The 27,784-nt window shown below is 37.3% G+C and overlaps 2 protein-coding genes across 7 annotated transcripts in view; one reads left to right on the top strand and one right to left on the bottom strand.

Annotated features, from left to right (window-relative positions):
* The window catches only part of BTG4 (BTG anti-proliferation factor 4), a 143,361-nt gene that overhangs the window by 64,559 nt on the left and 51,018 nt on the right, over positions 1 to 27,784 (top strand). For 2 of the 5 annotated variants that reach the window (XM_063636529.1, XM_063636527.1), the window contains exon 4: positions 24,318 to 24,411. The exons of 2 other annotated variants lie outside the window; for them this stretch is intronic. The gene's annotated coding sequence lies outside the window, so the exon portion shown is untranslated. Of the gene's footprint in view, positions 1 to 5,687; positions 5,773 to 24,317; positions 24,412 to 27,784 lie in introns of those variants that run through there. One more of the 5 variants, XM_063636525.1, reaches the window with a different exon arrangement.
* HOATZ (HOATZ cilia and flagella associated protein) lies at positions 863 to 26,136 on the bottom strand. Of its 2 annotated transcripts, none has more exons than XM_055273076.2 (6): positions 25,850 to 26,134; positions 25,308 to 25,349; positions 24,750 to 24,820; positions 4,074 to 4,133; positions 3,420 to 3,472; positions 863 to 1,122 (listed from the first exon to the last, which is right to left on the bottom strand). In XM_055273076.2, exons 1-6 carry the CDS (start codon positions 26,073 to 26,075, stop codon positions 1,065 to 1,067), a joined length of 510 nt encoding a protein of 169 aa, XP_055129051.1. In that variant the 5' UTR covers positions 26,076 to 26,134; the 3' UTR covers positions 863 to 1,064. The 2 variants fall into 2 exon arrangements, with proteins under 2 accessions (XP_055129051.1, XP_063492604.1); XM_063636534.1 differs by lacking the exon at positions 863 to 1,122 and adding an exon at positions 1,375 to 2,565 and having other exon boundaries at positions 25,850 to 26,136.

Here is a 27,784-nt window from a genome sequence, read left to right as displayed (position 1 = left end):
CTTATGAAAGCTGTGTCCTAGAGTTCCAAGTGGAGGCCAGTAGTGATGGAAATGGTGGTCCTAAATAGAGCTGCAAACTCTGGGTAGCCCTCTTACCCTAAATATATGTTGCTTACCCAAGAGTCAGACTCCTGAGATTTCATCATTGGTAACTGATTTCCTTGGATTACCCACTGTTCCTTTTATTCAGCCTTCTTTTACAATGCAAATATTCCTGGGTGGATAATAAACATATTGCTACTAAAGCTTTACTATAAACACACTTTCCAGTTCTTTCTTTCTGACAGAAGGGGGCCTGGATTATGCTAAGATCTCTTGAAGGAGTGATGGGGAACAGCATCTAACCCTGAGTAGGACTGCCATTTGGACAATGCAGAAGGGACAAATCCTTAATCTTTTCTTTTCCATTACATGGCAAAGGGAATGAAAGTGAGGGGGGTTGGCACTGGGTTTATGTATGTGTGTAAAACATAGGCACGTGGTGCCAGTTATTCTCAGAGGTAGAAGCAACTCATTTCTGACTTCAGACATGTTCCAGAAATGAAACAAACCAAATTTTGCTAAGTGGTTTTCTTATAAAGCAAGTAGACTTGAAGTTTTCAAAACTGCCCTTTCATTCCTATTTCCTGATTGTTTTTACTGGTGGTCTACAAGTTAAGACACATAAAGCCCCTGTTTCTTGCTTACCTGATATTCATAATATAGATCTAGCATAGAAATTCTGGAAATACCCTTCAAATGAAAACAAGATAAATAGGAATTTGAGAATGTGGTAAGATGAAAGAGATGTATGATGTGGTGTCAAACAGTAGTACCCAGTAAGTAAATGGACACAAATATTCAATAGCTGGTAGAATTCATAGAAGTCTGCATATTTAACCTTTATTTCTTTATTTTAACACAAGTACTCACTAACTGGTAAAATTCCTAGAAATCTGCATATTTAACTTGTATTTCTTTGTCTACTATAATGTTGCCAGTGATCTCGATGATCCTGGTCTAAGAGAAGGTTGTTTCCAAAGTGAAGGTATAAGTGAGCCATCCTCTGTCATGTGTCAAGCACATCAGTCCAAAGCTTTGACTTCTTCTTGGTCCTCTTTGTCTGACTCTGATACCACTTTCCTGTTGGTAGTAATATCAGTCACTTCCAATACATAGAACTCTGCCATTGTGAACATGATGTAGCATGAAAACAACTTTTGAAAGTTCTCCAAGTAAAAATTCGCTGTTGTGGATTCTATGTGTTGGGTTTTGCAACCAAGTATAAACTTGTATGTGAGAGAAGTGATTATGATATTGTGAAGTGTGGTTTGGAGGTACAGGAGCCCTCCTACCTTAAATGTGTTTTGTTTGTTTGAGAGTCAGACTCCTGAGATTTCATCATTGGTAATTGATTTCTTTGGTTTACCCATTATTTTATTTATTCAGACTTCTTTTAAAATGCAAATATTCTGGGATGGATAATAAACATATTGCTACTAAAACCTTACTATGAACACATTTTCCGGTTCCTTCTTTCTAACAGAAGGGGACCTGGATTATACTAAGAAGACCTGTTGAAGGAGGGATGGTAAGGGGGAGTCTGTGTATGTAGGGGAGTTATTTTACAATTGTGTCTAATAGAATAGTTTTCAAAGTTTATAAATTAATATATAGTATGCAAACATCGCTTTCTAAATTGGCTAACACTGAATTACATGATATTTTTCAACTAAACTTTTTGTTATAAATATTTTCTGAAGTCCAACATGTAAGCAGTATGCTGGCACTTTGGGTGACCCAATTCCTCATGGAGCTTACAGTATAGTTACAGACAATACAAAAAATACGAGAAAAGTTAAATAATGAAAGCAATAATAAGAGTTAAATAATTATAAAATATGGGCACAGAGTAACGCATGATTAGTTGCCCAAAGAATGTACAAAGAGTAACTAGCGGCCAGGCACAGTGGCTCACGCCTGTAATCCCAGCACTTTGGGAAGCTGAGACGGGTGGATCACGAGCAGGAGTTCAAGACCAGCTTGGCCAAGATGGTGAAACCCTGTCTCTACTAAAACTACAAAAATTAGCTGGGCATGGTGGTGGGCGCCTGTAATCCCAGCTACTCGGGAGGCTGAGGCAGGAGAATTGCTTGAACCTGGATGGCAGAGGTTGCAGTGAGCTGAGATCGCGCCACTGCACTCCAGACTAGGTGACAGAGCGAGACTCTGTCTCGAAAAAAAAAAAGTAACTAGAAGAATTTAATAGTAAGAAGATAATCACAGCAGAATAGAATGAAATTCAAGGCTTCAGGATGCAGGACAAAGTTAATTTACAAAAGGAATTAAGTAAGCATTTAAATTATTAAGAGAATTATCTGTCCAAGCTGTGAAATGTTTTATTAGGTGAGTCAACATGGGTAGTAGCAGGAATGTTCTGTAAAAATACATGCAGAAATCTAAGGCACCCAGACATATCCATTGATGCTATTTAAGTAGCAGTCTTCATCCACAGTTGGTATTGTTAAGTCACTCTTGACTGGGCTAGTTTTGCTTCATCTGTAGAAGCTAAGTCAAATCGTCTGGCTAAAAAGCGAGAAATTAGGTTGCTGAGCATTGTGTAGATGGTATAGCGAGGTGATTAAATGATCTTTCTATTTTTTTTTCCAGAAGTTTAAAAAATTAGTGTAGACATAGTCTTTCTTCTTTAAGGGTATTACTTTGATAGCATTAAAGGCAGTTAGCCTCAATACCAATGAGAGAAAAATCAAAGTTCTATCACTTTCTGTTTCTACCTGAATGTAGTATCAAAATAAATATTTGTCAAATTAATGTTGAGTTAGCCACATTGGTTTTAGTCATAATACAAAAATGGAGAGATTTCTTATTAGGGATGCATTAGTGATTAACTGTTGCTTGCTTATTTCCTTTAAACTCTTCTAGACTGTTAAACTGTTCCTAGTCCTGCTCTAGCATTATTCCAGAGATAAGGCTACTCCCTTATCACTGAGAGTTTGCTACATGAACTTAGTTTTAGCGACCTTAGCCCACTCAGAACTGGTGAGCTACAAACACCTGCTGATTCACTGAAGAAGTGGGCCAGGTGTGGATAGGGGATAGTGGAGTCAGGAGGGCATGACGGTGGGTGAATATAGCCCAGGATGAGAAGGGAGGGACAGAGAATGTGCACAGAGCTTCAAGGCTGAGCTGCTTTCCATTTTGCTCTAACTTATGCTTGCATATTCCACAGACAGACAAGTTCGTACACAGGCTTTAATAGCTATGCGGAGAAGAAAGTTTATTCAAGGCAAGAAATCTGTAATACACAGGGGTGGGTTTCTAGAAGATTTAAGGGTAAGTGGCAAAGTAAGAAAAAAGAAGTGCTTCCCTACACAGTAAGTTGAAAGGTGAGAGAATATTTTTGATTTAGGTAAACTTACTTTGCTTTGTGTTCTTTGGCTTTTGGTTTATACGGAAGGGAAATCAGTTCTTTCTGAAACAAAACAAAACAAAAATCAAAAAGGTAGAATTTTAATTCTTGCACTGATTGCAATTTACTCATTTGAAAAAAAGCTGAGGTAAAATCATCACAGAGTTTATAAAGACTAGCTTCTTAAATCTGGAAACTGTGGGGTCAGAAATGTTGTACATTAGGGAGTTTGGGGTTTATTCAGGAGTGTTTGTTTTGTACATCCACAAGTTTACATGATACTATTACTATTTTTATTACGTTTGTTTCTCTTCAAAAAACATTTATTTTTGTATGATCTAGGCAATCTCAATCATTGTAAACAAATATTAGCACCGAAATAGCCCATGTTAATATCTTACAGCTTTATAATATGTGAACAGTAAACTCCACTGACAATAATACCTCATTTCTTATGCCAGGAGGGCTGCAAACTCTGGAGATAGCTTTGATTGATCAAGAATTGCCAAATTATGTAATATCTATACCTTGCCCCACTCTGGTATATCAGTGGCTCTGGACTATAGCTAGCTAGATTTAAGGGTTCAATCTATAAAACCTCTGCAAATTTGCCACAATTCATCCATTCAGATAGATTATCCAAATGCCTCACTATTGGTCTCACCGAGATCCTTTCTTCTCTTTGTTTTCTTAAGAGTTGGAGAATCTCTTCTCTTGTTTTAGCCTGTTTAAAGAAAGAAAAAAGTGGGTGTCTTGATTCAATAATAAAGACTTGTGCCTACGGAAGGTAGAATTCTTCCATTTTCATCTTGTATTGGCAGAATTTTAAAATATTTTTTCCTAAGATATATTTATACATTTTTGTTTGTGGCAAAATCCTGTTTTTATTCAAGACAATGCTGCTTTACAAAATGCTTTTGTAAAATATTAAAATGCTGTAAAGTTTTATTGTAAAATAATAAAATGCTGCTTTACATAATTGATCCTAAATGGAGGGATTTTTTCCCCACCTAATAATGACTAACTTTTAAAAAACAACTAATATTTATTAAGACCTTACCACATGAGCTATGCTAACAGCTTTATAGACATTATGTCATTATTTTCTTATAATAACTCAGAAGTTTGACACTACTATTACTCCATTGTATAGGTGAGGAAACTGAAGCTTAGTAAGGTTAAATAACTTACCCAAGCTATTAAGTGGCAGAACTGGATTTGATCCTAGCTCCATTTAGCAACAACGTTCAAGCCACTGACCATCACACTAAATTGCCACTAATGGTGGCAAGAAGCAGGATTAGCAAGCTCAAACAGCATGCCGCTTGCACAGGGCAATTAAACCTTATTCCTTCATCTCTCCTATTTCTAGCTTAGATCTTGAGACCTGCACATTCTCAGGTAAGTTTTCCTAAGTGCAAAAAACTGACTTAGTGCAGGCATGAGGATTTATCAATATATAAACTATAAAAATAGGCAAATATGGTTCCATTTTTTTTTTCACAGAATTCATCTATATTAAGTTTTGGAGATAGCCAGGCAGAAAATCACATCTGGTGTATTTGAGAACAAAAGAAAAGCCTGATAATCTAACATCTAACAAATAAAACTTGTAACTTCAAATGGCCAGATAAAATCACATAAATTCTGTTTAGATCAAGCTGCAAGAAAGAAATAAGAAGTGAGAATAGACACAGATTTGTCATAGCCAGGTGCAGATTCTGTCATCTATCTAAATTTACTGAGTACCTTCCTAGGGCTGCTGTAACAAAGTACCACACACTGTGTGGCTTAAAACAATATTTATTGTCTCACAGTTCGGGAAACTAGAAGTCCGAAGTCAAGGTATTGGTAGGGCCGTGCTCCCTCTGAAACCTATAGGGTTTGTTTGCTTCTTTCTAGTTTCTGGTGGTTTGCTGGCAAGCTGTGGCATTCCTTGGCTTGCATAACCTCAATCTTTGCCTTTGTTGTCACATGGCATTCTCTCTGTGTCTCTGTCTTCACATGGCAATCGTCTTAGGAGGACTCCAATCAGACTGGATTAGGTGCACAACCTACTCCACAATGGCCTCATCTTAACTAATTTCATCTGCAAAGACCCTGTTTCCAAATAAGGTCACATTCTGAGGTACTGCTGCTTAGAATGTCAATGTAATTTTTGCATGTGGGGGGGCATATTTCAACTCATAATAAGCGCCTATGATGTAACATTATGTGCTAGTGGGTGAACATAACACAGTTTCTGCCTGTAAGGTGACTGCAGACTTATGTGGCAGAAGACAGTAGTTTCAAGTGTGCTATGTGGAGTTAATATAGGGTACAATGAACGAACTGAAGATCAAGGACCCTTAATTAAGACAAAGGTGTGTATGTGGAGTAGGGGCGGGGACTCAGAAGATGTCCCAGGAGAGGTGATGTCCATGCTTTAGACCTGAAAGTGGTAGTCGTCAGATAATGTTGGAGACAAGATGGGGAAGAAAGCTTTTAAGGCAGAGGAAACAGCGTGTGCAAAGCCCCAGAAGGTGCTGGGTGGCTAAGTACTTCTTCAGGGCGGTTCCCCAGTCCTGATGGCTCATCTGCTAAAGAAGCTAGAAACCTCAGGCGTGATCCATCAAGACACACAGAGAAGGGGCCCACGCTGGGCAGCTGTAATCAGTGTCTGGGCTGGTGAACTGGGTGCCTTGGCTTTGCATCATTCTGTTTAAGTGGTATGAATCTTGCCTTTTATAAGCCTACAAAATTTTAATTTTATTTATTTTGAGGTAGGATTTCTACGTTTTACTTGAGTTTTAGGCATCATATATCATAGTTACTGAAAGAAAAAAATTCAGAGTACGTTTGAAAACTGTTTCACAATATCTGTCAACTTGCATAGATTGAGTAAAATAATGTCCTTAAAGACCTGGGATATTTTCAATGCAGGTATTCAATGTTAGTTTCTTTTCCAACTTTTCCATTACACATGTATTCAATCAGTATTAATTGCTCTCATACTGTGATTACATAGCACTTTATACCTTTATTATGGTATTGATCTTACTGTTCCTGCTTTATCTCTTAGTTGCTACCATGCCTCTTTCAGAACCTTACTCATCTCTTTATCCTTCCTTAGAGCTTAGCAGTGCTTTGTATGTGATACTCAATGAATTTTTGTTGAATTGAATTGATTGAGTCATGATGTATGAATGCAATCATTGTACTGTGTAATCCACAATTATTGGCCTAAGCAAAAAACAAAAAGTTTTGGAAAGTGAAATTAAACAGTGGGTAAATTTAGTTTTAAAAATCCCCTGTGAACAAAATTATATGATTATTTTCCGTGTAACTATTGGGAAATCATGGACAAGTTATATTGTCCTGTGCTTCTAATATAGAAAGACAAATATTTAGTTACAAGATTCAAAAATAATAGTAGAATAACAAATATATTCATTCATTTTTTTCCTTGACTTCAAGTTCTTTTTTAATATAAAGGACTTTGGTGCCTTTAAATATCACATATCACATAATGCACTATAAACAAATATTTCAAATATGAACTGATTTCTGCTTCCTGGACATGTTTCCTGGAAATAAATAACAAAACTAGTGTAAATAACTGTGTCATCTAAACAAAAACCTTGTGGAATATTCTAGGAAATCTCTGCCAGGAAAGCTAAATACAATTCAGTGGTAAGCGAAGATCCTTATAACTTATATTATTAGTAAGGAAGCATAACTTATTTCTTAATTTCATATCGACAAAAAATTTTCATTTCTAATTATAGTATTTTGGTTGGGCTTGTTAATGGAATTTTATAAGACTTTATAATTATTCAATTAATTGTTAATACAAGGGGATCAGAATTTATATTTATAACGTCTTTGACCATTGACTACTGACTTATATTTATATATTTTAATTATGATTTATATTTATACTATTCCTGAAAAAATAAATTGTGAAATAATACTGATTCCAGAAAATTAGGATGTGATATAACATATACATTTAATGTCTCATAGATGGTTAATGAATTTTAGTGTCACCTCAAGAGTTGAATTGTCTGGTTCTCTCTTTTTGGCTTTTCAGAGCCAAACGACTTGAGTGGCAATATGTATTAGTGGAGTCAAATACATTTGGTTCGAATCCCAGTTCTGCTGTGTGTTGAATAGCAAGTTCTAGCTTAACTCTCCCGCCTGGTTCCTCCTTTCCCCGTCGCAACTATGCAGTAATCACTGACCTGTAAGTTAGAGCTTTGTGATCTTGGGTAAACCAAAGAATCCACAATCCCAGTTGTGGATTTCTAATCTGTGAGGAAGGTTGTTGTGAAAATTGGAGATAAAAATTGCTTAATGAAATGCATGACATATGGTGAATATTTAATAAATGGTAGCTATTATAATACTATTATTATTAGAAAATTTTTCTTTCAGTGCTTTTAAAATCTTGAAAAAAGTAAGAAAAAAGAGGATAGATTGTCTGCTTTTTGTGTACAGGCATGAAGGAATTCTTACGATTCAACCTTTGACCTATGGGTCAGTTGGTGAATACAGTTTGAGGGAGGAAAGGAGAAACAAGGAGAGATGTTAAAGATATGATTTGTTATTAAATATGCTGTGCAAATTCTTCTGACCACGAATTTTCTGGTGTGTTATTAACTTTCTTTTCAGTTAATATTCAATTATAAAAAAAGCTCTTAATAAACACTAGACTTTAGAAGAAAGGTCTTTTCTTCTCAAGACCTGGTTCCCATATACAAACTGCATTTCTTTCGTGGATTATGATTGAAATTTTTGGACTGAAACATTCATCAAAAATAACACCAGGGGCCAGGTGTGGTGGCTCACGCCTGTAATCTCAGTATTTGGGAGGCTGAGGCAAGAGGATCATGAGGTCAGGAGTTCGAGACCATCCTGGCCAATAGGGTGAAACCCCGTCTCTACTAAAAATACAAAAATTAGCTGGGCATGGTGGTGCTTGCCTATAGTCCCAGCTACTCAGGAGGCTGAGGCAGGAGAATTGCTTGAACCTGGGAGGCAGAGGTTGCAGTGAGCCAAGATCGTGCCAGTGCACTCCAGCCTGGGTGACAGAGTGAGACTCCATCTCAAAAAAAAAAAAAAAAAAAATGAGGTAGTGTTTTTCTCTGATTATCTGTCTACATAGCCAGAAGAAATTTTCTCTTGATTACCATAATATGAAAGCTGAATTACTGAATATAATTTTAAAAATGTCTTACAAGAATATTGAATTGATTCCAGGATCAGTTATTTGCTTAGATACTTGGCAATCATCTCAACACATAGAGAATCAAAGAACTCTTGAAATCAGTATGGGATAGTAGTTAAGCCCCTTGGCTTCACTGTCAGATGGACCTGAGTTCAAACCCTTATACTATAGTTTAGATGTGTGACCTTGAAAAAGTCACGTTATAGCTTCAGCTTCCTCATCTGTAAAATGAGGGCAATCATCGTGCTTTCAACAGAATTATTCTGAGGATTAAATAAGAATGTGAGTAAGATGCAATGCACACAAAATATATTTAGTGCATGCAGTTAGTTCTCAAAAATATTATGTAGGGAGACGAGCAGATATTTGAAGAGAAAAAAACATTAAGAAGATAGACTAAGAAGTACTGAGGGAAATGTTTTAACTCAAATGAGAATTTAAAAACATTTAAAATTCTTTCCATGGATTCTAAGTGCAATAGATGTACATGGTATAGGCATCAGAAAATGTGAAAAAATACACAAAGGAAATGATGTTTATGTAAATCCAACTGCTAAATCTAAAATATTAATATAAGTTTTAATATTTTAAACATGTAAAAATTTCAGAAGACCCTTAAAGAAGCTCCAAAATAAATAATCTATGGACTTAAAAATAATTCATCAAAAGGAGAAAGGCAGCTAAAGAAGCTGTGGGCTAGCTTAAAATGATTATAACACAAACATCATGCACAAAAGACATGGAATCAAGCTAGGTCCTCATCAACAGTGGACTGGATAATGAAAATGTGGTACATATACACTATGGAATACTATACAACCGCAAAAAGGATCAAAAGCATGTCCATTGCAGCAACATGGATGCACCTGGAGGCCATTATCCTAAGTGAAATAAAGCAGGAACAGAAAACCAATTGCCACATGTTCTCACTTATAAGTGGGAGCTAAGCATTGGGTGCACATGGACATAAGGATGGGAGCAATAAACACTGAAGACTACTAGAGGGGTTAGGAAGGGAGGGGCACAAAGGCTGAAAAACTACCTATTGGGTACTATGCACACTACCTGGATGACAGGATCATTCATACCCACATCACACAATATTCCCATATGTGTGGGAACAAGCCTGCATATGTACCCCCTGAATCTAAAATAACAATTGAAATTATTTAAAAAATTATACACAGGGATAAAAAGAAGATAGCAGTTCACTTAAAAATAAATACAGACATGGAAGTAGGAATGAGCTTAAAGATGCTTAATGATGGTGATAAGCCTTGCTTGACTGAAGCGAGGTGTGTGCTTTGAGGACTAGAGAGATGAAGGGTAGGATAGGTTAATGGGATGTTGAGAACCTTGACATAAAGATACCTCTGTTTAAACTTGATTTAATAGAAAATAGGCACTATGTTTTTTACCTCAATATAATGAAGTTAGAAATAAAAACAGTTAACATAAAAAGACCTCATACACTGGAAATTAAAAAGCATACTTCTAAATAATTGATAGGACAAATTAGAAATCTGAATAGAAATGTAAAATATTTAAAATGGAATAATAATGAAAATACTATATAGCTTATAAGATGCAGCTAAAATAGAACATTGAGGTATATATTTATAGCTTTCAATTTGTATATTAGGAAAGAAAGTGGAAAGTTAAAGTGAAAAGAGAAGGAAGTTGAAAGGAAAAGAACTAACCCAAAGTTGAAGGAAGAAGTAATAAAAATCAACTATGGATAACTAGAAAATAAAAATATGATGGAGGGCAATAAAGCTAAATGTTGGTTTTTTTTTGAAAAGACTATGAAAATAGATAATACTTTGGCATAATTACTTATGAAAAAAGATGCAAATGATTAGAAATGAAAAGAGGTAATAACCAGAGCTACAGCCGAGATAAAAAAGGTGTTAAAAACACTATGAGTCTTTTGCACCAGTAAATTTGAACATAGAGATGAAATGAACAATTTCCTAGAGAAAAAAAAACTTACCAAAAGAATTTAAGAAATAACAAATAGGCCAATTTATCTACCAAACACAAAAAGTAAACGGGCACAAAACCTATAGGCTTATGCAGAGTAGGACCATCTTTATCACCTCAACTAATTTCAGTTACCATTGGCTAATGAATTGGGTTCGTCTTGGGTTAACTTGGGTATAGTCACTGTATTATTCATCGCTTCCAATAGTGCCTCAGCTTCAGTAATTTAGCCTTTTCATAGGTTTCCGACAAGGGTTGTAAAGCCAGTATATGGTTGAGAATTCCTTTCCCAGTTGATTTTCAATGGGGTTTTAGTTGAGACCACTCTAGACTTTCAGAATCATTATGATGTTCATCTCTTAATCTATACTTGCAGAGGGAGGCATTATGATAAATGTAATTACTTTTTATTTATCTGCAAAGGTTTAATTAACTTTGCCCACACATTTCTGCTCTGTCTTTGAAATTTCAAAATATAGCTTCAGTGGTAATTTTCCTTTTTCAGGCAATAACTAAAGATATGATTAAGGGGGCCGGGTGGGTTGGCTCATGGCTGAAATCCCAGCACTTTGGGAGGCTGAGGTGGGTGGATAACAACGTCGGGAGATCGAGACCATACTGGCCAACATGGTGAAATTCTGTCTCTACTAAAAATACAAAAATTAGCTGGGCGTGGTGGTGCATGTCTGCAGTCCCAGCTAATTGGGAGGCTGAGGCAGGAGAACCGCTTGAACCTGGGAGGCGGAGGTTGCAGTGAGCTGAGATTGCGCCACTGCACTCCAGCCTGGTGACAGAGTGAGACTCTGTCTCAAAAAAAAAAAATGGTTAAGGGAAAATAATATGAGTCTCATTTTAACACTATGAGCAAGCCAATCTTGTGTCTTTTAATCAGGATGTGGATACTTGAGTGATCATGCCTTTAGTAATCTAGTCATCATCCTTTGAGAGTTACCCTTTTAGTCAAAGCATTTCCATTTAATGCTAATGCTTATTTTGAACCTGCTAAATTTTTATTTTTCAATCATGGGTTTGGAAAAAAAAGGAAGAGGGGGAAGCAGAGAAGATAAAAACAAACTTTCACTGAGTAACTACTAGATGTCGGGCCTTGTGTGAGTTCCTTATAAGTTATCTCATTTTATCTTTATAGCACAGTGAAGTGGGCATTGTTATTATTATTACCTCTTTACAAGTAGAAGAAACTCAACCACGTAAAAATGAACAACTTTTATCAGGGTGACTTAACTAACTAGTAACTGGCAGAGCCGAAGATTCAAACTCATTTCCAGTTCTGTTGGACGTCATTTCCTGTGCTTCTTTTGCCACACTTCAAACACACAGACTTCAAACACACACACAGACTTCAAACACACACACACACACACACACACACACACACACACACACACACACAGTGACAGAATGGTTTCTTCATTCCATCTTTACTCTAAAAATGGTTAGCATCAACCATGCTGAAGAAGAAAAATATAGTCTCTGCTCTCAAAGAAACATTCTTATTCTTGTAGAAAATACATGCTTATAGGAATACAGCAAGTGGAGCTAATCCAGCTTGAGCTCAGCCTTGATCACAGTTAATTTACTTATTTGAAGGTATCATGTAGCTCTTTGCAAAATGTGGCTAAAGGGTAAAGATAGTTGAATTATAGTGGTATTTATAAACTGAGGAGCTAAGACCGTAGTGTAAATGAAATATTTATGCAAGGATTTTAAATTATAAATTAATTATAAAATGGGAATTACATTCCAAATTCAGAATATTACCTAGGCAGAGCCAAGGTTCTATGGTTTAACAGAAATTGAGAACATTATCTGATTTTTATTTCCTTGAGGCTCCAGAATTTAATTTTTTTTTTTTTGAGACAGGGTCTTGCTCTGCCACTCAGGTGGAAGTGCAGTGGCACGGTCAGGGCTCACTGCCACCTCCACCTCCTGCCTCCTGGGCTCAAGTAATCCTCCCACCTCAGCCTCCCGAGTAGCTGGGACCACAGGCACATGCCACCACGCTTAGTTAATTAAAAAACGATTTTTTTTTTCGTAGAGATGAGGTCTCCCTATGTTGCCTAGGCTGGTCTTGAACTCCTGGGCTCAAGCCAGTCTCCCACTTTGGTCAGCCTCCTGAAGTGCTGGGATTGCAGGCATGAGCAACCATACCTAGCCTTAATTTTTAATTCTATCCCAGTGATTGAGAGTTAACTGTCTATAGGTGTGCTAGGGAATTTCAGTTCATATTCTGCAAGAATGTCACTCCTCAGTGGGTTCCATTTCATTTTTATGTTACAAATGCAATCATGAGGAAGGTGAGAATTATGATTGACTTGAGGTTTTTGTCGATTTGTCATTTTAAAAAATCTCATATTTGGGCCTGGTTTCAAAAAGCGGTATGCACCTTGGCTTGCTGATTTTGATAACAGAATGCTTCAACTATGAATTTACTCTATGAATTTACTACCATTCTTTGTGCCTATTAACTGAAATCTGCTATGTTAATTCTACAATTACCATATAGGAAATTTATATCTACTCTAATAATAAGATACAGAACTGTTGGACCTCTAATTATCTACTATGCACTTTAAAAGACAGGCTGAATAATCAGTGAGAAGGCTTTCCCCAGTATAATCTGATTTTAAAAGATAGACCTAACTATAGTAATCTATGGGAGTGGATGGAAGATGTTACAGGATTATTAATCAGAGAAAGGAAGAATGCTGACTTGCAGGAAAAAGATGCAGATCTAAGCACCTTTCTATACCTCCTGGAAATTGCTTGATCTTGGCTCAATTCCTAGGTCTGACATATATACTTTTCATTTGAAAAATAACAACTTACTAAAATGAGAAAAAAAATTAGTCATTACATAAGAGAGAGTCAATACAATTTTTCTTAAATGCAGATTTCAATCAAGTATGAATTTATCTGTTGTGAAGAAGAAAAAATGTGTATTTTCTTTGTTCTGTTACATATATTTTCTTAGATCTGTTACATATATTTTACCAATAATAATTGCCTGAAGAACGTGCATTTTAAAACATTCGTGCACACACAAAATGCATGCAGAGCAGAAGTATAAGCGATTTAAAAAACTGCTTTAATATTGCTTTAAAAGGCACTTATTTTAAAAAAGTAATGTGAGATTTGTACTTTAATATTGAGAAAATATGAGCATAAAATGAGCATTGCATTTTAAAATTCAACAAATTATATGTATATTGAGGATAACTCTATATGATTGAATTATATGTTATGATGATTCAGTTTGCAATAATTATCAAAGCTTTTCCTTAGCAAAGACTACTGAGTCTTAAAGATTTTCATTGTTGCTGGTTATACAGATATGATGAGTGGGTGAATGATACTGACCTCATCTTTCAGATATGTCTTTCCTTTTCTGCCCATAATGACTTAAGAAGGAGAGGTTAGGGATTCCCCACACAGATGACCTCAAACTTCATCTCTGGCTCATACTTCTTCTTTGAGTTTCTAGCCCATATATTCACAGGCTTGTCTGACAGTTCACTTGCTTTTCTCAAAAGCATCTCAAACTAGGTAAGTCTAAACTAAACTTGTAGCCCCTCCCCAACAAAACCCCCCAAACCTGATCTTCATCTAATGTTTCCTGTTTCAGAGAATGACACTACCCATCCTGTTATGCAAGCAGCCAGAAAACTGAGTTATCTTTGATACTTTGCTGTACCTCACCTCCCATATCCAGTATATAACCCTAAATACTAGTTATTTTACTTCCTAACTATCCCTTCAATCTATCTGGTCTTTCTCATCTACCTGCATGATCCTAATTCACATTGCATCACCTCCTGACTGAAGTTTTGTGATGGCCTCCAGTCTGGTTTTTCCACTTCCGCTCTGGCCACTTTCAATACATTCTCCATATTACAGTCTTCCGATCTTTCTCAAGCAAATGTGATATTCTCATTCCCCAATTTAAACCCTGCAGTAGCTTCTTACTGTTCTTACTGGAGCCTAACCTTCCTCCCACATTAGCACATTGGCCATTCAGCTTTTGACATGCACGGTGCCTGTTCCCAGCACAGGGTCTTTGCACATGCTGTTTTCGCTGTCTGGAATGCTCTTCCAATGTTCCCTCCACCACCTCCTTCTGACCTAGTTAATGCCCACTCTTCCTTCAAATCTCAGTCTGGTTAATCTTTGCAGAAATCCTCCCTGATTCCCTTGATTGGATCAATACCATCCTATTAAATTATCCTAACATCACTGTAATTCTTTCAGAAATATTTATCTCCCTGATTAGACTCCAAATTTCATATAAGGGCAAAGTTCGTATCTTTGACCCATTTCCCATTTGCCCCAAGAACACTGTGCTGGCAGCGACCTGCACTTCTTTTTCTAAATGGGAAATGGGTTAAAACATGTTTTGTTGTTGTTGTTCATCATTGTATGCCAGCGCCTAGCACAATGCCAGGCACATAGAAGTGCTCAATAAATATTTGTTGAATGAATCTTGCACAATTCTTCCAAATAAAATTCTCCCATCTTTTGGGCCCATGATTCATCTTACTGTTTATGTCTTTGCTTGGCCCTTCTTGCTTGAACTTGACATTGCCTTTTCAGTGTTGACCTCTAACTTGCCTAGATTTCTTTTGAAGCCTACAGAGTTTTCAGTTGCTTCTGGCCAACATTCTGTAAAGTTCAGCTTGGCTCCATGATTTCAGTGCAGAGCGCCCACATGTCTGGAGTAAAACCTAAACAATGTCCAATCCAACCTCACACATACAGACTAATGTCTATACTTATATTACCAGCTATTTTATCTATTGGCAGCATTTATGACCAGAAACTCCAGAGAATGCAAAGATAATATATAAAATGTAACCACAATTAAGAACTACCTTTATATTTTTAGTTATTCAGTGCTCTAAAAATGTGTCCTTTATAATGAAAGTTTCAAAGTTTAGATACCCTATCCTAAATAACTTTTAGGGTTTTTTTTTTTTAAAAAACAAATTGCTAAATTACTGTTACAATGAAAATAGGCACATTTTCCTGTCCTGTGTGGTGGCTCATGCTTGTAATCCCAGCACTTTGGGAGGCCGAGGTGGGCAAATCACTTGAGCTCAAGAGTTCAAGACCAGCCTGGGCAACATGGCAAAACCCTGCCTCTACAAAAAATACAAAAAATGTAGCTGGATGTGATGGTGTGCACTTGTAGTCCCAGAAACTTTGGAGGCTGAGGCTGAGGTGGGAGAATCACCTGAACCCGAGAAAGTTGAGGCTGCAGTGAGCCGTGATCACGTCACTGCATTTCATTCTGGGTGACAGAGGGAGACCTTGTCTAAAAAAAAAAGAAAAGAAAAAGAAAATATGCACATTTTCTTTAAAAAGCTATTCATCAAAGCTTATATCAACAATGAAATCAACTGTTTGTAAACTGATTTTTGAATATTTTTTTGACTTGGCCAAGAAAGTCAAAATAATCATAGTTAGGTCAATTTGTCTCCTATATTGATGGTTCTAAACTTTCTGGGTTTTCTACATATGGCGGTAAAGAATGACACAAGCATTTAGCAATGTGATTGGAGTTGGGGGAAGGGTATATGCTTCTAGGACTTTGCTTTCTTTCCTTCTTTTTTCGGCCAAGCCTCTCTTTGGTACCAAAGTTCTAGTATATGGAATATTATCTTGTCCCCTGTGTCCAATTCCTAGTCTCAATTTCTTGTCTAGCATTCCAGATTCTCTGGGACAGGGGTTCTGCTCTATTTTCCACTCCTGACCCTACATTCCAATGCCCATGGCAGGGCTTCTCTTACATGCTGTTAAACTTTGGCATAATGTTTTTAAATGTCTATCAAATTTTTCTGGAATCACTTCTTTTGGAGAACATGCAATGCTCTGCTAATCTACTGTGACTTTCTTCTGTGACCTACAGAGCACAATGTACTTCCATTCTTTTCTGTTGCTCCCACATCCTTTTGTTCAACTGACTACATGTGTGTTCAGCACCTACGAGTCTGTAAGGCCTCTGGGTCTTAATACTATTCTTGCAAGTTTTCCTATTAAATGAATACTTTATATGACATCTAGCTCAAGGAACTGGGCTATCATGCAGAATTTGGTCCAGACAAGTTAGATAATCCATTTATTCATTCATAATATTTATTTGGTATGTCAGGAGATCACCTATTTGTAAGGCTCTGTGATTATAATGTCAAAAAAGCCATGGTCCTTCACCTTAAGAAACTTGGAACCTACAGGAGAAACAGATCAATGACACCACAGTACTATATTTCAAGGATGATGATGGGGATGCCCAGGGTCCTAGAGAATTAAAGAAAGAGGCATTTATATCAGACTAGGAGATATGTGAGAGTGAGAAAAGGCTTGACTATGACTATTGAACTGTAAACAGCTAAATGTAGTTATTAGCTAAATGGGAAGAAATGAGAGAAAGGCATTTTCAGGCAGAAGAAACTGTAAGTTTAATGTCACAGAACACCTTGGTGGGTTCTTGGAACTACAAGTGGTTCAAAATGGCTGTAATATGAATTGCACTTAAGGGTAATGGTGGGTAGATGAGGCTGGGGAGGTATGGCAGAAGGCAGATAGTGAAAGTCTTGGTATATTAAACTGTGATTCAACCAGTTTTAGGAGTACAGTTGATTCTCATTGTTTGTCATAGTTATGTTCTAGAATGTCACCGCAAACACTGAATCAGTGAATACTAAACCATTGTTCCTAGGTTCCTGCCAGCCGCTGGTCATAATGTTTCATCAATGGAACAATACATAATCTTGTTTTATGTGTGTTTCTGTTTAAAGACACCTTAAAATATACTGTTGATTTATCAATATTAAACTCATGGTAATAGCACTCTAACTCATGCCTGAATAAAGCTCATCTAATGCATATATTTTATCCATAAGGCACATCACAACCTTCTTGCACTTAGGAACAGTAGCACTTTAAGGCTGTTTTAAACAGCAAAGTCACCAAAAAAGAGCACAAAAAAAAAAAAAAGAACACTTAGCATGAAATAACAAAGACTCTTGTTTGGAGTTATGAGAGTGAAACACAAAGGCAAAACATCACCTTGTTCAAACTCAGCTGCGAACGTGTGTGTTGAACAACTCATTTTTTTTTCTTTTTTTTGAGACAGAGTCTCACTCTTGTTGCCCAGACTAAATGGCACGATGTCGGCTCACTGCAACCTCCACCTCCCAGGCTCAAGCGATTCTCCTGCCTCAGCCTCCCGAGTAGCTGGGATTACAAGCGTGCACCACCATGCCGAGCTAATTTTGTATTTTTAGTAGAGACGGGGTTTCACCATGTTGGTCAGGCTGGTCTCGAATTCCCGACCTCAGGTGATCCGCCCTCCTTGGCCTCCCAAAGTGCTGGAATTACAGGCGTGAGCCACCGTGCCCAGACTCAATTTTTTTTTTTTTTTTTACCACATTCTGCATGTCTGCAAATGACCATGCAAGTGCCACGGGTATTGATTTTGGGGTTGTAAATAAACTATAGCTAGTAGGCAAATTTGCACATAAGGAATCCATGAATAATGAGGATCTACTATATTGCCAATATAGTGGCTTGGGAACTGCCCAAGGGGCTTGGGAAGAGGCAGCTAGACAAATGACTGTATCATCCGGCTCTGAGGCTTTCTTGACCACACTTTATGTGACTAGAATACATTATCACAGAAAATGACAAAATGAAGTAAATATAGATACATCAATCATTTATTATCTGGTTCTGATATAATTGCCTAAGAACGTTTTCATCTTGCCTTAGATAGAGGCAAAGTACAAAGGTGGATAATGACTTTAATTTCAGATGTGCCATGGTTATTGTCTGAGTTACCTGATCTACAGAATCGTTCCAGTTCTTCAATAAACTCGATTTGATTTGCCCTGCTGCTTATAAAGTGTTTACTAATTTGAACAATAAGGATTCATGTAACTGGAACCAAATTGATAGTTCTGCATTAATTTAAAAAAGGAAAAATGTACATGATCCTTTTTTGCTTCATTTTGCATTTAATAGTTTCATTTAATTACGCTTTATACAGATAATGAACGTGGATCCTTCCCCAATATTATCTCAGCATTTAAAGTGTTTTCATCTTGTTCTTAAGGTGAAATGTATAGAAGATATAATACACAGATCTCTGGAAAAAAGAGGAAGAGATGCATTTGGAGAATGTCCCTGTGGAACTCTGAGGCTGGGTCTATATGGGACAAATGAATTCAGCATTTTTTTTTCCTACTCTTTGCAGAGCAGGGCTACCCCGTAGGCAGTGTGCCCAGAGTAGCCGAATTCAGCTGTTTGATCCCAAATCTCATTCCTCTCCCAATTATGATTTTACAGACTGTAGATGTTACTAAAGAAGATTTAGAGGGGAACCTCATCTGTCAACTGAAAATGTTCCCCAACATTGAATAACTTTTGAAAACAAAGTGGTACTTATGGATGATATAAAAGCATAAAACATATGTATATTAATATCATCTTTTAATTATCATTTACTATCAAAATATTTGCTTGTTACTATAAATGCACAGTCTGTTTTTATGACTCTTCCAGTTGAATGCCTTGACAAATTAGGAAGAGAAGAACAAGAATTTAAATGACTAAACAACTTTTATTGGTGAAGGGGAAATCCACCACTTTCTATTGGTATTCCTTTTATTGTGGAAATGAATTTGATAAATATTATATTAGGGTGGGAAAGCAAAATCAAAAGCCAGGTAACACTTACTGGGAAATTTTAGGTTTGTCTCGGAAGCCAACCCCTATCATTTTGACACAAAAGAGGACTTTCTTTTATCTGAGCATCTTGGCAATGACACTGAGGAAATTCCCTACATTTTTGCTTTGGTTCTCTGAAGTTGACTTATAATGATTCAAAGTATCCCTTTCACTACTTTGAAAGTGATAATCCAACAGTTGATAATGCTAAAAAATTTTCCACTTTCATGACTCAGTGTCTAAAAATACAACCTTTTGAAGTTCTAAGATTTTTTTTTTTCTTCTGAGAATGCAGATTGCAGTTCAATACAAGTAAGTATTAGCTAAATGGGAAGAAAAGGGAGAAAGGCATTTCCAGGAGGAATAAACTGTAGGTTCAATGTCACAGAAAAATGAAACACCTTGTTGGGTTCTTGGAACCACAAGTGGTTCAAAATGGCTGCAGCATGAATTTCATTTAAAGGGCAATGTTGGTAGATGGGGTTCCAAGACCCTCAGTGGTTGCCTGCAACTCCCGATGCTACCGAATCCTAGATATACTATGTTTTCCCATATATATACTACCTATGATAAAGTTTAATTTGTAAATTAGAGACAGTAAGAGATTAACAATAACTAATAATAAAATAGAGCACATAACAATATACCGTAATAAAAGTTATGTGAATGCGATCTCTCTCTCGGCTACTAAGTCACTAACAGGCACGTAGTGTCTACAGCATGGATCCACTGGACCAAGGGATGATTCATATCCCAAGTCGGATGGCACAAGATTTCATCACACTCTTGGAATGGCGAGCAATTTAAAACTTATGAATTATTTATTTCAAGAATTTTTCATTTAATATTTTTGAATCATGGTTGACTGCAGGTAGCTGAAACCAAGGAAAGTGAAATCATGGGAAAGAAGGCTACTGTCATGTTCTCATCATAGCATGACTTGCTTCTTCTGGTTCAAGGAAGTGACATATAACAAAGTTTTGAGGCAGACTTATACTATGGACATTATTGGTTGTGTAGAATGTGTAATAGAACAGATTAAAAACCCATACCCAAATAAGGAGCATACCTGGGATATTGTTCTGCAGATTGCATATTTTTCCTGTAAAAACCTTTGGTTTATATTCATTCATGTTAAAACTTTGATTACAGATCATTTCCAAATCTGTCATTTACATATATGCCTTCAAATACTGCTCTGACCTCTTCTTCCTTCTCCCAGCACATGAATTATTTATAATTCTTTTCATAAAGGGATAATCAGCTAAAGAGCTTTCTTAAAGGTGGCAAAACTAAAAAGCAAATTAGTTTTATGATTTCAAAGAATTAGCTGACTATCCACTTATTATAATGTTTTCAGACTACTTTAGAACTCTCAGAGGAGGAATGTTGGTACAGTGTGGGGCTGTGAGGTTTCCTTTATGGACAGAGTAAGCCATTTAATCTTGACGGGCTCAATTGTTTTTGATTTCCTGCCATGGATATCCATCACAGAAATAGCAGTTGTGATTAATAGCATTTTGATCACTAACCAAAAGCATTTGTTATAATGTATACCTGGAAAATATTCCAAGATGGAGAATAATATTCAAGTGCAAAAAACTGTAACAACTGAAAAATCAATATCCGTTGAGGAGAGAGGGTTAAAAAGGTACTTTCAGAGAGAAATTAATTTCTAGATTTTCATTAATTTTAAGGAGAAAGTGGAAGAATAAACCTTAAAGAGAATTTATGGGTAATCTTTTTTCCCAATTTAAGATGAAAATTATACCTGGAATTTATATGTTCAAAACATGTAGAAGATTCTCTTAAATAGATCATTGTAAATGTTTTGTTAGTTAAAAAGTTACCCTCCCCTCATCTATTTTCTAACATCAAGCTAAAAATTCTAGAATGGTGGTGGCAGCAACGCAGAGACAACATTATCGATTTAGGAAAAAAAGTGGTATCCAAAACCAGATTCTGTTTCAATAATTACAGGGATTTACGTTTCCTCCCATTATATCCATAACCCATGAGATAAAGCAGAACTAGGGAGAGGTGATGTGCTAACAGATTAGATTTTGGGAGTTTTCTTGTAAAGATTATCAGCCTAGAAAAATTTGCCAGATGAGTCTATGTGGAAAAGCTAAACAAAATTGAAATATCAATATATAGGGCCTTCATTACTCTTTAATTCATTTAATTATGCATTTATTTATTCAATAAACAAAGATTTACTGAGTTTCAATAACCAAAAAGGCACTAGGTTAGGCAAATAAGACATGACCCCTGCCTTTATAGAGTGCATTTGTTGAGGGTAAACTGTGGCCAGGCGCTTCACATACCTTACATCACTCTATGAGGAGGATATTAAAAAAATTATTTCTCTTTTTATATACGAGGAAGCTGAGCATCCCAGGAGTTAAACCACTTGCTCAAGGTCAAACAAATAGTAAGTGGCAGAGTTAGGCTTCCAAACCCATCTTGTTGTCTCCAAAATCTACTACACTATGGTGCCTGTAATCTAGCAGGAAAGAGAGAAACATACACAATTACCTACAATACACATCAGAGACTGTACAAATACTATGAGAAAGGATATGTGGCTTGCCGTGGGAGCACAGAGAAGAGATCTATTCATTCTGCTAGTCTCTGGGTAACCCCTGAGAAGGCTTCACGGAAGCTGGCATTTGAGTTAGGCCTTGAAGGTAAATGGGGAAGAGCATTTCAGGCAGATACATGAAAGTGCACTGCAGAATGAAGAACCAGCTTATAGTTCCAGAGCTGGAGACAGTGCTTCTCACATTTGTATTCATACCATGGTTTTGAATTTTAGAATATTTGGCAGCATACTTGAACAATGCCATAGTCAGCAATCATTATGATACAATGAATCTATTATGGGATTAATTTCATGGACTTTGGAGTTAGGATTGCAGGCTTGGAATCTGCTCTGCTGCTTACCAGTTGTGGGGACTTTGGAAAATCATTTTAGGCCTTGTTTGGCCAAATGGTGATAATTATAATGGGCTATTTTAAGGAGTATATGAGTTGATGTATGTCAATTGCTTAGTTTAGTGTATAGTACCTAATAGACATTCAATAATTGGTTGTTATGAACACTAAATTATATTATCTCACTATATCTATAAGACAATTCAGTTATTTCAGGATTCTTTTGGTTGCCCTTTTGTATTTTGGCATTGTTCAAATTGAATTGTACTAGATAGTGCTAAGTTTCCCCATATACTAAGAAGGCACAGTTTCAGTAACTTCTCTTTCTTTCCCACTGCCTTACTGTTCTGTTAGGCCTCTTGTCTTCTACTGTCAACAAATGGAATCATCTTCTATATTGCAGTGCAGGACCACTAGGCTTAATGAACAACTTGGCAGATACTATGCATGTTTAGGCATAATAAAAATATACTTTTTCTGTTCATCACTTTGCAAGCATATATGTGAAGGTGTAAATAGTGTTCCTTGGCCTGCATGGTTGAGATCCAACTATACAGAGTTGGGGTGAGAGCATAGGAGAAAGTGGGGAGAGTGATAGGAGAAGACAGGTTAGGGTTGGATTGGAAAGGAATTCGAACATGCTAAGGAGTTTGTCCTTGATCTTGTAAAGGAAATGGGCAGTCATGGGGAAAAAAAAAAGCAGGAGGGCTAGTATAATCATATTTGGATTTTAGGAAGACAACTAATACATTGTGAGGGATTGCTTTGCATATTCTTTGTCTAACAAACTATAAATCCTTTAAAACCCAGCACCTTTGGGAAGCTTTCTTGATTTGTTACACTTGATTTTGATGTCCCTCAATGTGTTCTCATAGTATTATGTGCATACATCCATCATGATGTTATAATATATAATAATTATTGACTTTAATTGGCTGTCTCCTCCACTGGATTGTAAACTCCTTGAGATAAGGGACCACATCTTATCTTTGGATCCCCAGCAGCTAGTATAGTACTTGCAGGTTCTCAATAAATATCTGTGGAATTTAGTAATTAAGACGAGTTCATAGAAGGAGCCAAGACAAGGAAACCGGTTCTAAGATTATTAGCCTAACAGTCTATCAGCATAACCTCCACTGGTAATTCACATCATATTGTCTTATTGTTTGACAAAAGCTGATAGAAATTTATAACAGTTTGTCTTTAACCTTTTACTTCTAATCCTTTCCTAAAATGAAATAAAATGAAAATTAAATTCCAAAAGCACTGAAGTTGACTTTTAATGATTTTTAATTCACTGAAAATTAGGCTTTTCCCCTCCCTATAAAGTCTGGATATGAATATACAGTACATAATATTCTAAAGAGAGAATAAAATGCTGACTATTTCTAATTACCTAATTTGTTTGAGGGAATCACCAGTAGTCCACAAAGTGAATTAATGTGATAAACAAACTCAAATGCATTGTTCTGTAATTTATGTAGAATTCCGGATAAATCTTTCAGAGTTTGCCAATATGTCCAATGATTAAAGATATTCAGCCAAAATGAATCCTCTATTTTTGCTTTTACAGTATAGGAACAGTTACAGGAGTATAATTTATCCATTAATCAAACTAAGTGTTTCTATAAATCACTGTATTAATTGCTGAGTTAAAGGCCATGCCTGTATCACGAAAAGCAAACAAAGGATGTTGCCAAAAAGAGAACTGCTCAGCTGATTTGACTACACCAATGTGTTTAATTCCAGCCTTCAGTCAAAACAGGTCTAGATGACAGACTCATTCCTCTGATCGTTTGATTTTGACCTATTAAGACCATCAATTCTATTTGATTTTTCCTGTTCTTATGATTTTTTTTTAAGACAGTGTCTCACTCTGCTGCCCAGGCTGAAGTGCAGTGGTGAGATCATAGCTCACTGTAGCCTTGAATTTCTGGACTCAGAGGATCCTTCTGCCTCAGCTTCCCAAGTAGCTCGGACTACAGGTATGCACCAGCAGGCCTGGCAAATTAAAATTTTTTTTTTTTTTTTTTGTAGAGATAGAGGTCTTACTATGTAGCCCAGGCTGGTCTTGAATTCCTGGCCTCAAGGGATCCTCTTGTCTAGGTCTCCCAAAGCACTGGGATTGTAGGTATGTACTACTGCACCTGGCCTCTTATGCTATTTCTGTTCTTAGAGCACTGTATATGGTTGGGGACCTTACTGGATGGAAAGTGTGTGCCTCTACCTCTTTCTATTTCTCTCTGGTTCTGTTGTTCCTATACATTCTTGGGCTTTTGCTGAGATTGATAATAGCCAATGTTGAACAGAATTTCTTAATTTTCAATTAAAATTCTCATAAAGGTTTCCTTAATTTGCTCAAGCTGATGCACTAGAAGCAGCAGATTTTTTAATATACATGTGTTTAAAAAATCAAGATTATTTAGAAATTTAATGATGATCAGATGACCTTCTGAAATATTGGCCTACCTTTTGGAGATACTGTACTTTCTCCTCAGATTCCTGTATCTTTAGGGCTTCGGCAAAGATGTCTCTATTTTCTAGAGGGAATAAAGTGAAATTCAATCTGAAATAATTTTATTATGATTTTATACTAAAATTGATATAAAATTGGACATGGGTTGAAAGGGAATACATAGAGTAGGAAGGTAAACAAAAATACATGTTGTGTACTGGAACTTTATAAACCAGATTTGCAAACAGTTGGAGACTGAGTTAATTAGCTATGGCTGCAGGGAACCTCTAATATCTTTAAAGGATGAGTAAGCTTGAGTCCAGAGACAAGAAAAAGTCTCAAAAGAGAACATATCTGCAGGATCAGGGATTCCAATTTCCACATTTCCTGTTCAAACTGTTAAAGGAATTTAGGCATTGTCCTCTGGATCAACAGGGTGGTCCCTGAGCAGGGACTTAGATGTGCAATTCAGAAAGTTATACCACAGTGTAAGTAGTACCCTTGTACTTATTGTCTATTTCCTGATGAACCTAGGAGTCAGAATGTTGAAAGGCATAAAACTTGGTACTTACTGTTACTTGCAAGGTGAAAAGACTGCGAGGAGTGACTGTTTTCTAAAAAATACAAAAGGGAAGTAAAGAAATCATTGGAAAATCCACAACCTTAAAGGCGTTTGAATTTTTCATACTATAACAATTGCATAACAGTTTCCACATCCTAGGCCTCACTAAGGGCTCACAGGTCCAGGAAGTTCATTGGTAATGTTGACTCCACCTTCATCTTTCTCCAGGGCTTTTCGTGTTTGAATTCAACTGTGTAAACTATCCTTTCAGCCAACACATAGCATTTCCTCAGATTATTCTATACTGTTTACCAAATAGATGCCATAATTTAAGAGAAACTTACGTGTTTTTAGATGTAACAGATATACCACTGATCCTTTTCGGGTGGAAGGGTTGCTGGAAGGGTTCAGGAACTATTTATACCTGCATTTCTATGTACTTATAACTATTTGTATATACCATTGCGGTTTATCCTGGAAGGGGCTCTGATACCGGCAGGCCGGTTACGGTGGAGGCAGATATGACTGACAGGAGGCCGCTACTCTACTCACCAGACCCTCTGCTCCTCCCGGGCCGCGCCACCGGCAGACGCTGACTGCTGTCTCTGCGCAGCACCAGCTGAGATTCGCTAGGGGGATACATCGACGCCGAGATCCAGAACTGCTTAGCCAAGTTGACATCTTGTTCCGAGGAGCCGGCAAATACCAGTAATCCCGGGGGGCAAACTTCCTGGGACTCCTTTCGGCCGCTAGGTTCTTCGCTGGGTACCGTTTCCATGGCAACTAAGGACGCTTCTCCAAACGTCCTCTCCCCTCCCCCCGCCCCGCCCCCGCCCCGCCCCTCCGAGAACCGCCGAGTTGGTACCAGCCCCTGCCGGCAGCCCTTGGTTTCCTAGGTAGGTGTTGGGATCTGCCACGCGCGTGGGGGCCGTTGGAAGTCCACCCCTGCGGTGATCACGTTTTAGGACCAGTCCAAATCTTGGATATGGGAGAACCAAAACATCAGCTTTGGGTTATGTCCTGTCGGAGTCAGTGGGGGAGTACTTTAGCTTCTTATATCCTCAGTGGGCCTGCCACATCCTCTCCCCTCCCCTCAGAAAGATAGCTAAATAAACTTTAAATTCCTCAGCCCCATCGTCCTAATCCCCACTTCCAAACCAGATTGCCAGGGACAGCACCTGCTAGGTGGAAGTTCTGAGAACGTTGCGTTGGAGAATTCACGCCTGAAAGCCTAGCCCTTGGGAGCTAGAGGCCTGAACTGGGCGGATACGTGCCCATGTGTACAGTTTCTGTGATTTTAAAATTCTGAATCCTTTAAATCTTAGGAAACAAGCTGGATTTAAAATGTAACTGCATTTACTAATCACTCCCACTAAAAGTTGCATAGACTCCAACAGTTGTAAATGATTACTTAAAAGAAGGGATATATCTTAATGAGTAAACAGAGTCCCTTCGTGGAAAAAAGAAGTATGAAAAATTTTGTTAATGTATTCTTATAAAAGTATTAACAAGTCTGTGTGTATGAGTAGCTTTCCCGGGAGATTTTTGTCATGGCAGGAACAACTTAACCACTTCATTGATAGAAAAGTTAAGATTACTGTGGCAGGAACTGAGATGGACATCATAAAGCCAATTTAGCAAAGGAGATGGACACATGGCAATAACCACAATTTATGTCTTTATGGCACTTTATTCTTTCAAAATATTACTAACAATATAGTCTCAAGAAGTTAATAATCACATGTTCACATAATAACATACATCAATCAGCTAAGAAAAAAATCATATTCCCCATTATATCTAAAATTTTGGTTAAGAGCCTGAAGGAATATTGAAAAAAAAAAAAAACACCCCACATACATACACATTACATACATTGTAAACTTAGTAGTTAAAATGTTGATTTTTTCTTTTGGCCGAGCAATTAACAGGCAATGGATGAAATCAGCATTTTCCAACACCCCTCTACTCCACGCACATTGATGATGCACAGGCAGCTCATTTGGATGAATTCCCAAATCTTTTTACCTGGCCGTGTGGTTAGTGATTGGTACTATTCGCAATCAGCTAACTACACTGCCTAGTAACTAGACTCATAGAAAAAACTGCAGTCTCAAGTTGGTACCCCCACACGTTGTGACAGGCAATTCATTGGTTGAGTTGGAGCTCAACTGACTTGCTAGCTTGGTGAATACTCTACTAGACAATGGCAAATAGGCACAGTCAATCATAGCATACAGTATTAACCGTTACATGGGTGAAGGGGCTTCACCTCCAGGGATTTTGCTTTGCTGGCATGAGACTGTTTCATCTTCTGCGACTCCTGGAGAGAACTAACAGTTTAACTGTATCTGGAGAAACCGCGGGTTTCCTCGCACTTGCAGCGGGCGCTCGCGGGGCAGGCTGCGCAGGACCCACGCCGACGCCGCGCTTCTCAGGCATCTTCTCTCGAAGGCTGTGGGCTGCCCGAGCCGGCGTCTTCTTCCC

Source organism: Symphalangus syndactylus, chromosome 3 (assembly GCF_028878055.3).
Source record: "Symphalangus syndactylus isolate Jambi chromosome 3, NHGRI_mSymSyn1-v2.1_pri, whole genome shotgun sequence".
Lineage (NCBI taxonomy): Eukaryota > Metazoa > Chordata > Mammalia > Primates > Hylobatidae > Symphalangus > Symphalangus syndactylus.
Note: the sequence above shows the minus strand (reverse complement) of the source record. Positions and strands in the feature narration are given on the sequence as shown.

Bases quoted from the DNA above. Each gene is read 5' to 3' on its own strand.
- HOATZ (XM_055273076.2), bottom strand. From the start codon at position 26,075: ATGGAAACGGTACCCAGCGAAGAACCTAGCGGCCGAAAGGAGTCCCAG. The intron at 25,350-25,849 runs GTGAGTAGAGTA...TGTATTTTTTAG, and splicing joins CGGGAGGAGCAGAGGGTCTG to AAAACAGTCACTCCTCGCAG. The intron at 3,473-4,073 runs GTGAGACCAATA...GTTTTGTTTCAG, and splicing joins AAAGAGAAGAAAGGATCTCG to AAAGAACTGATTTCCCTTCC.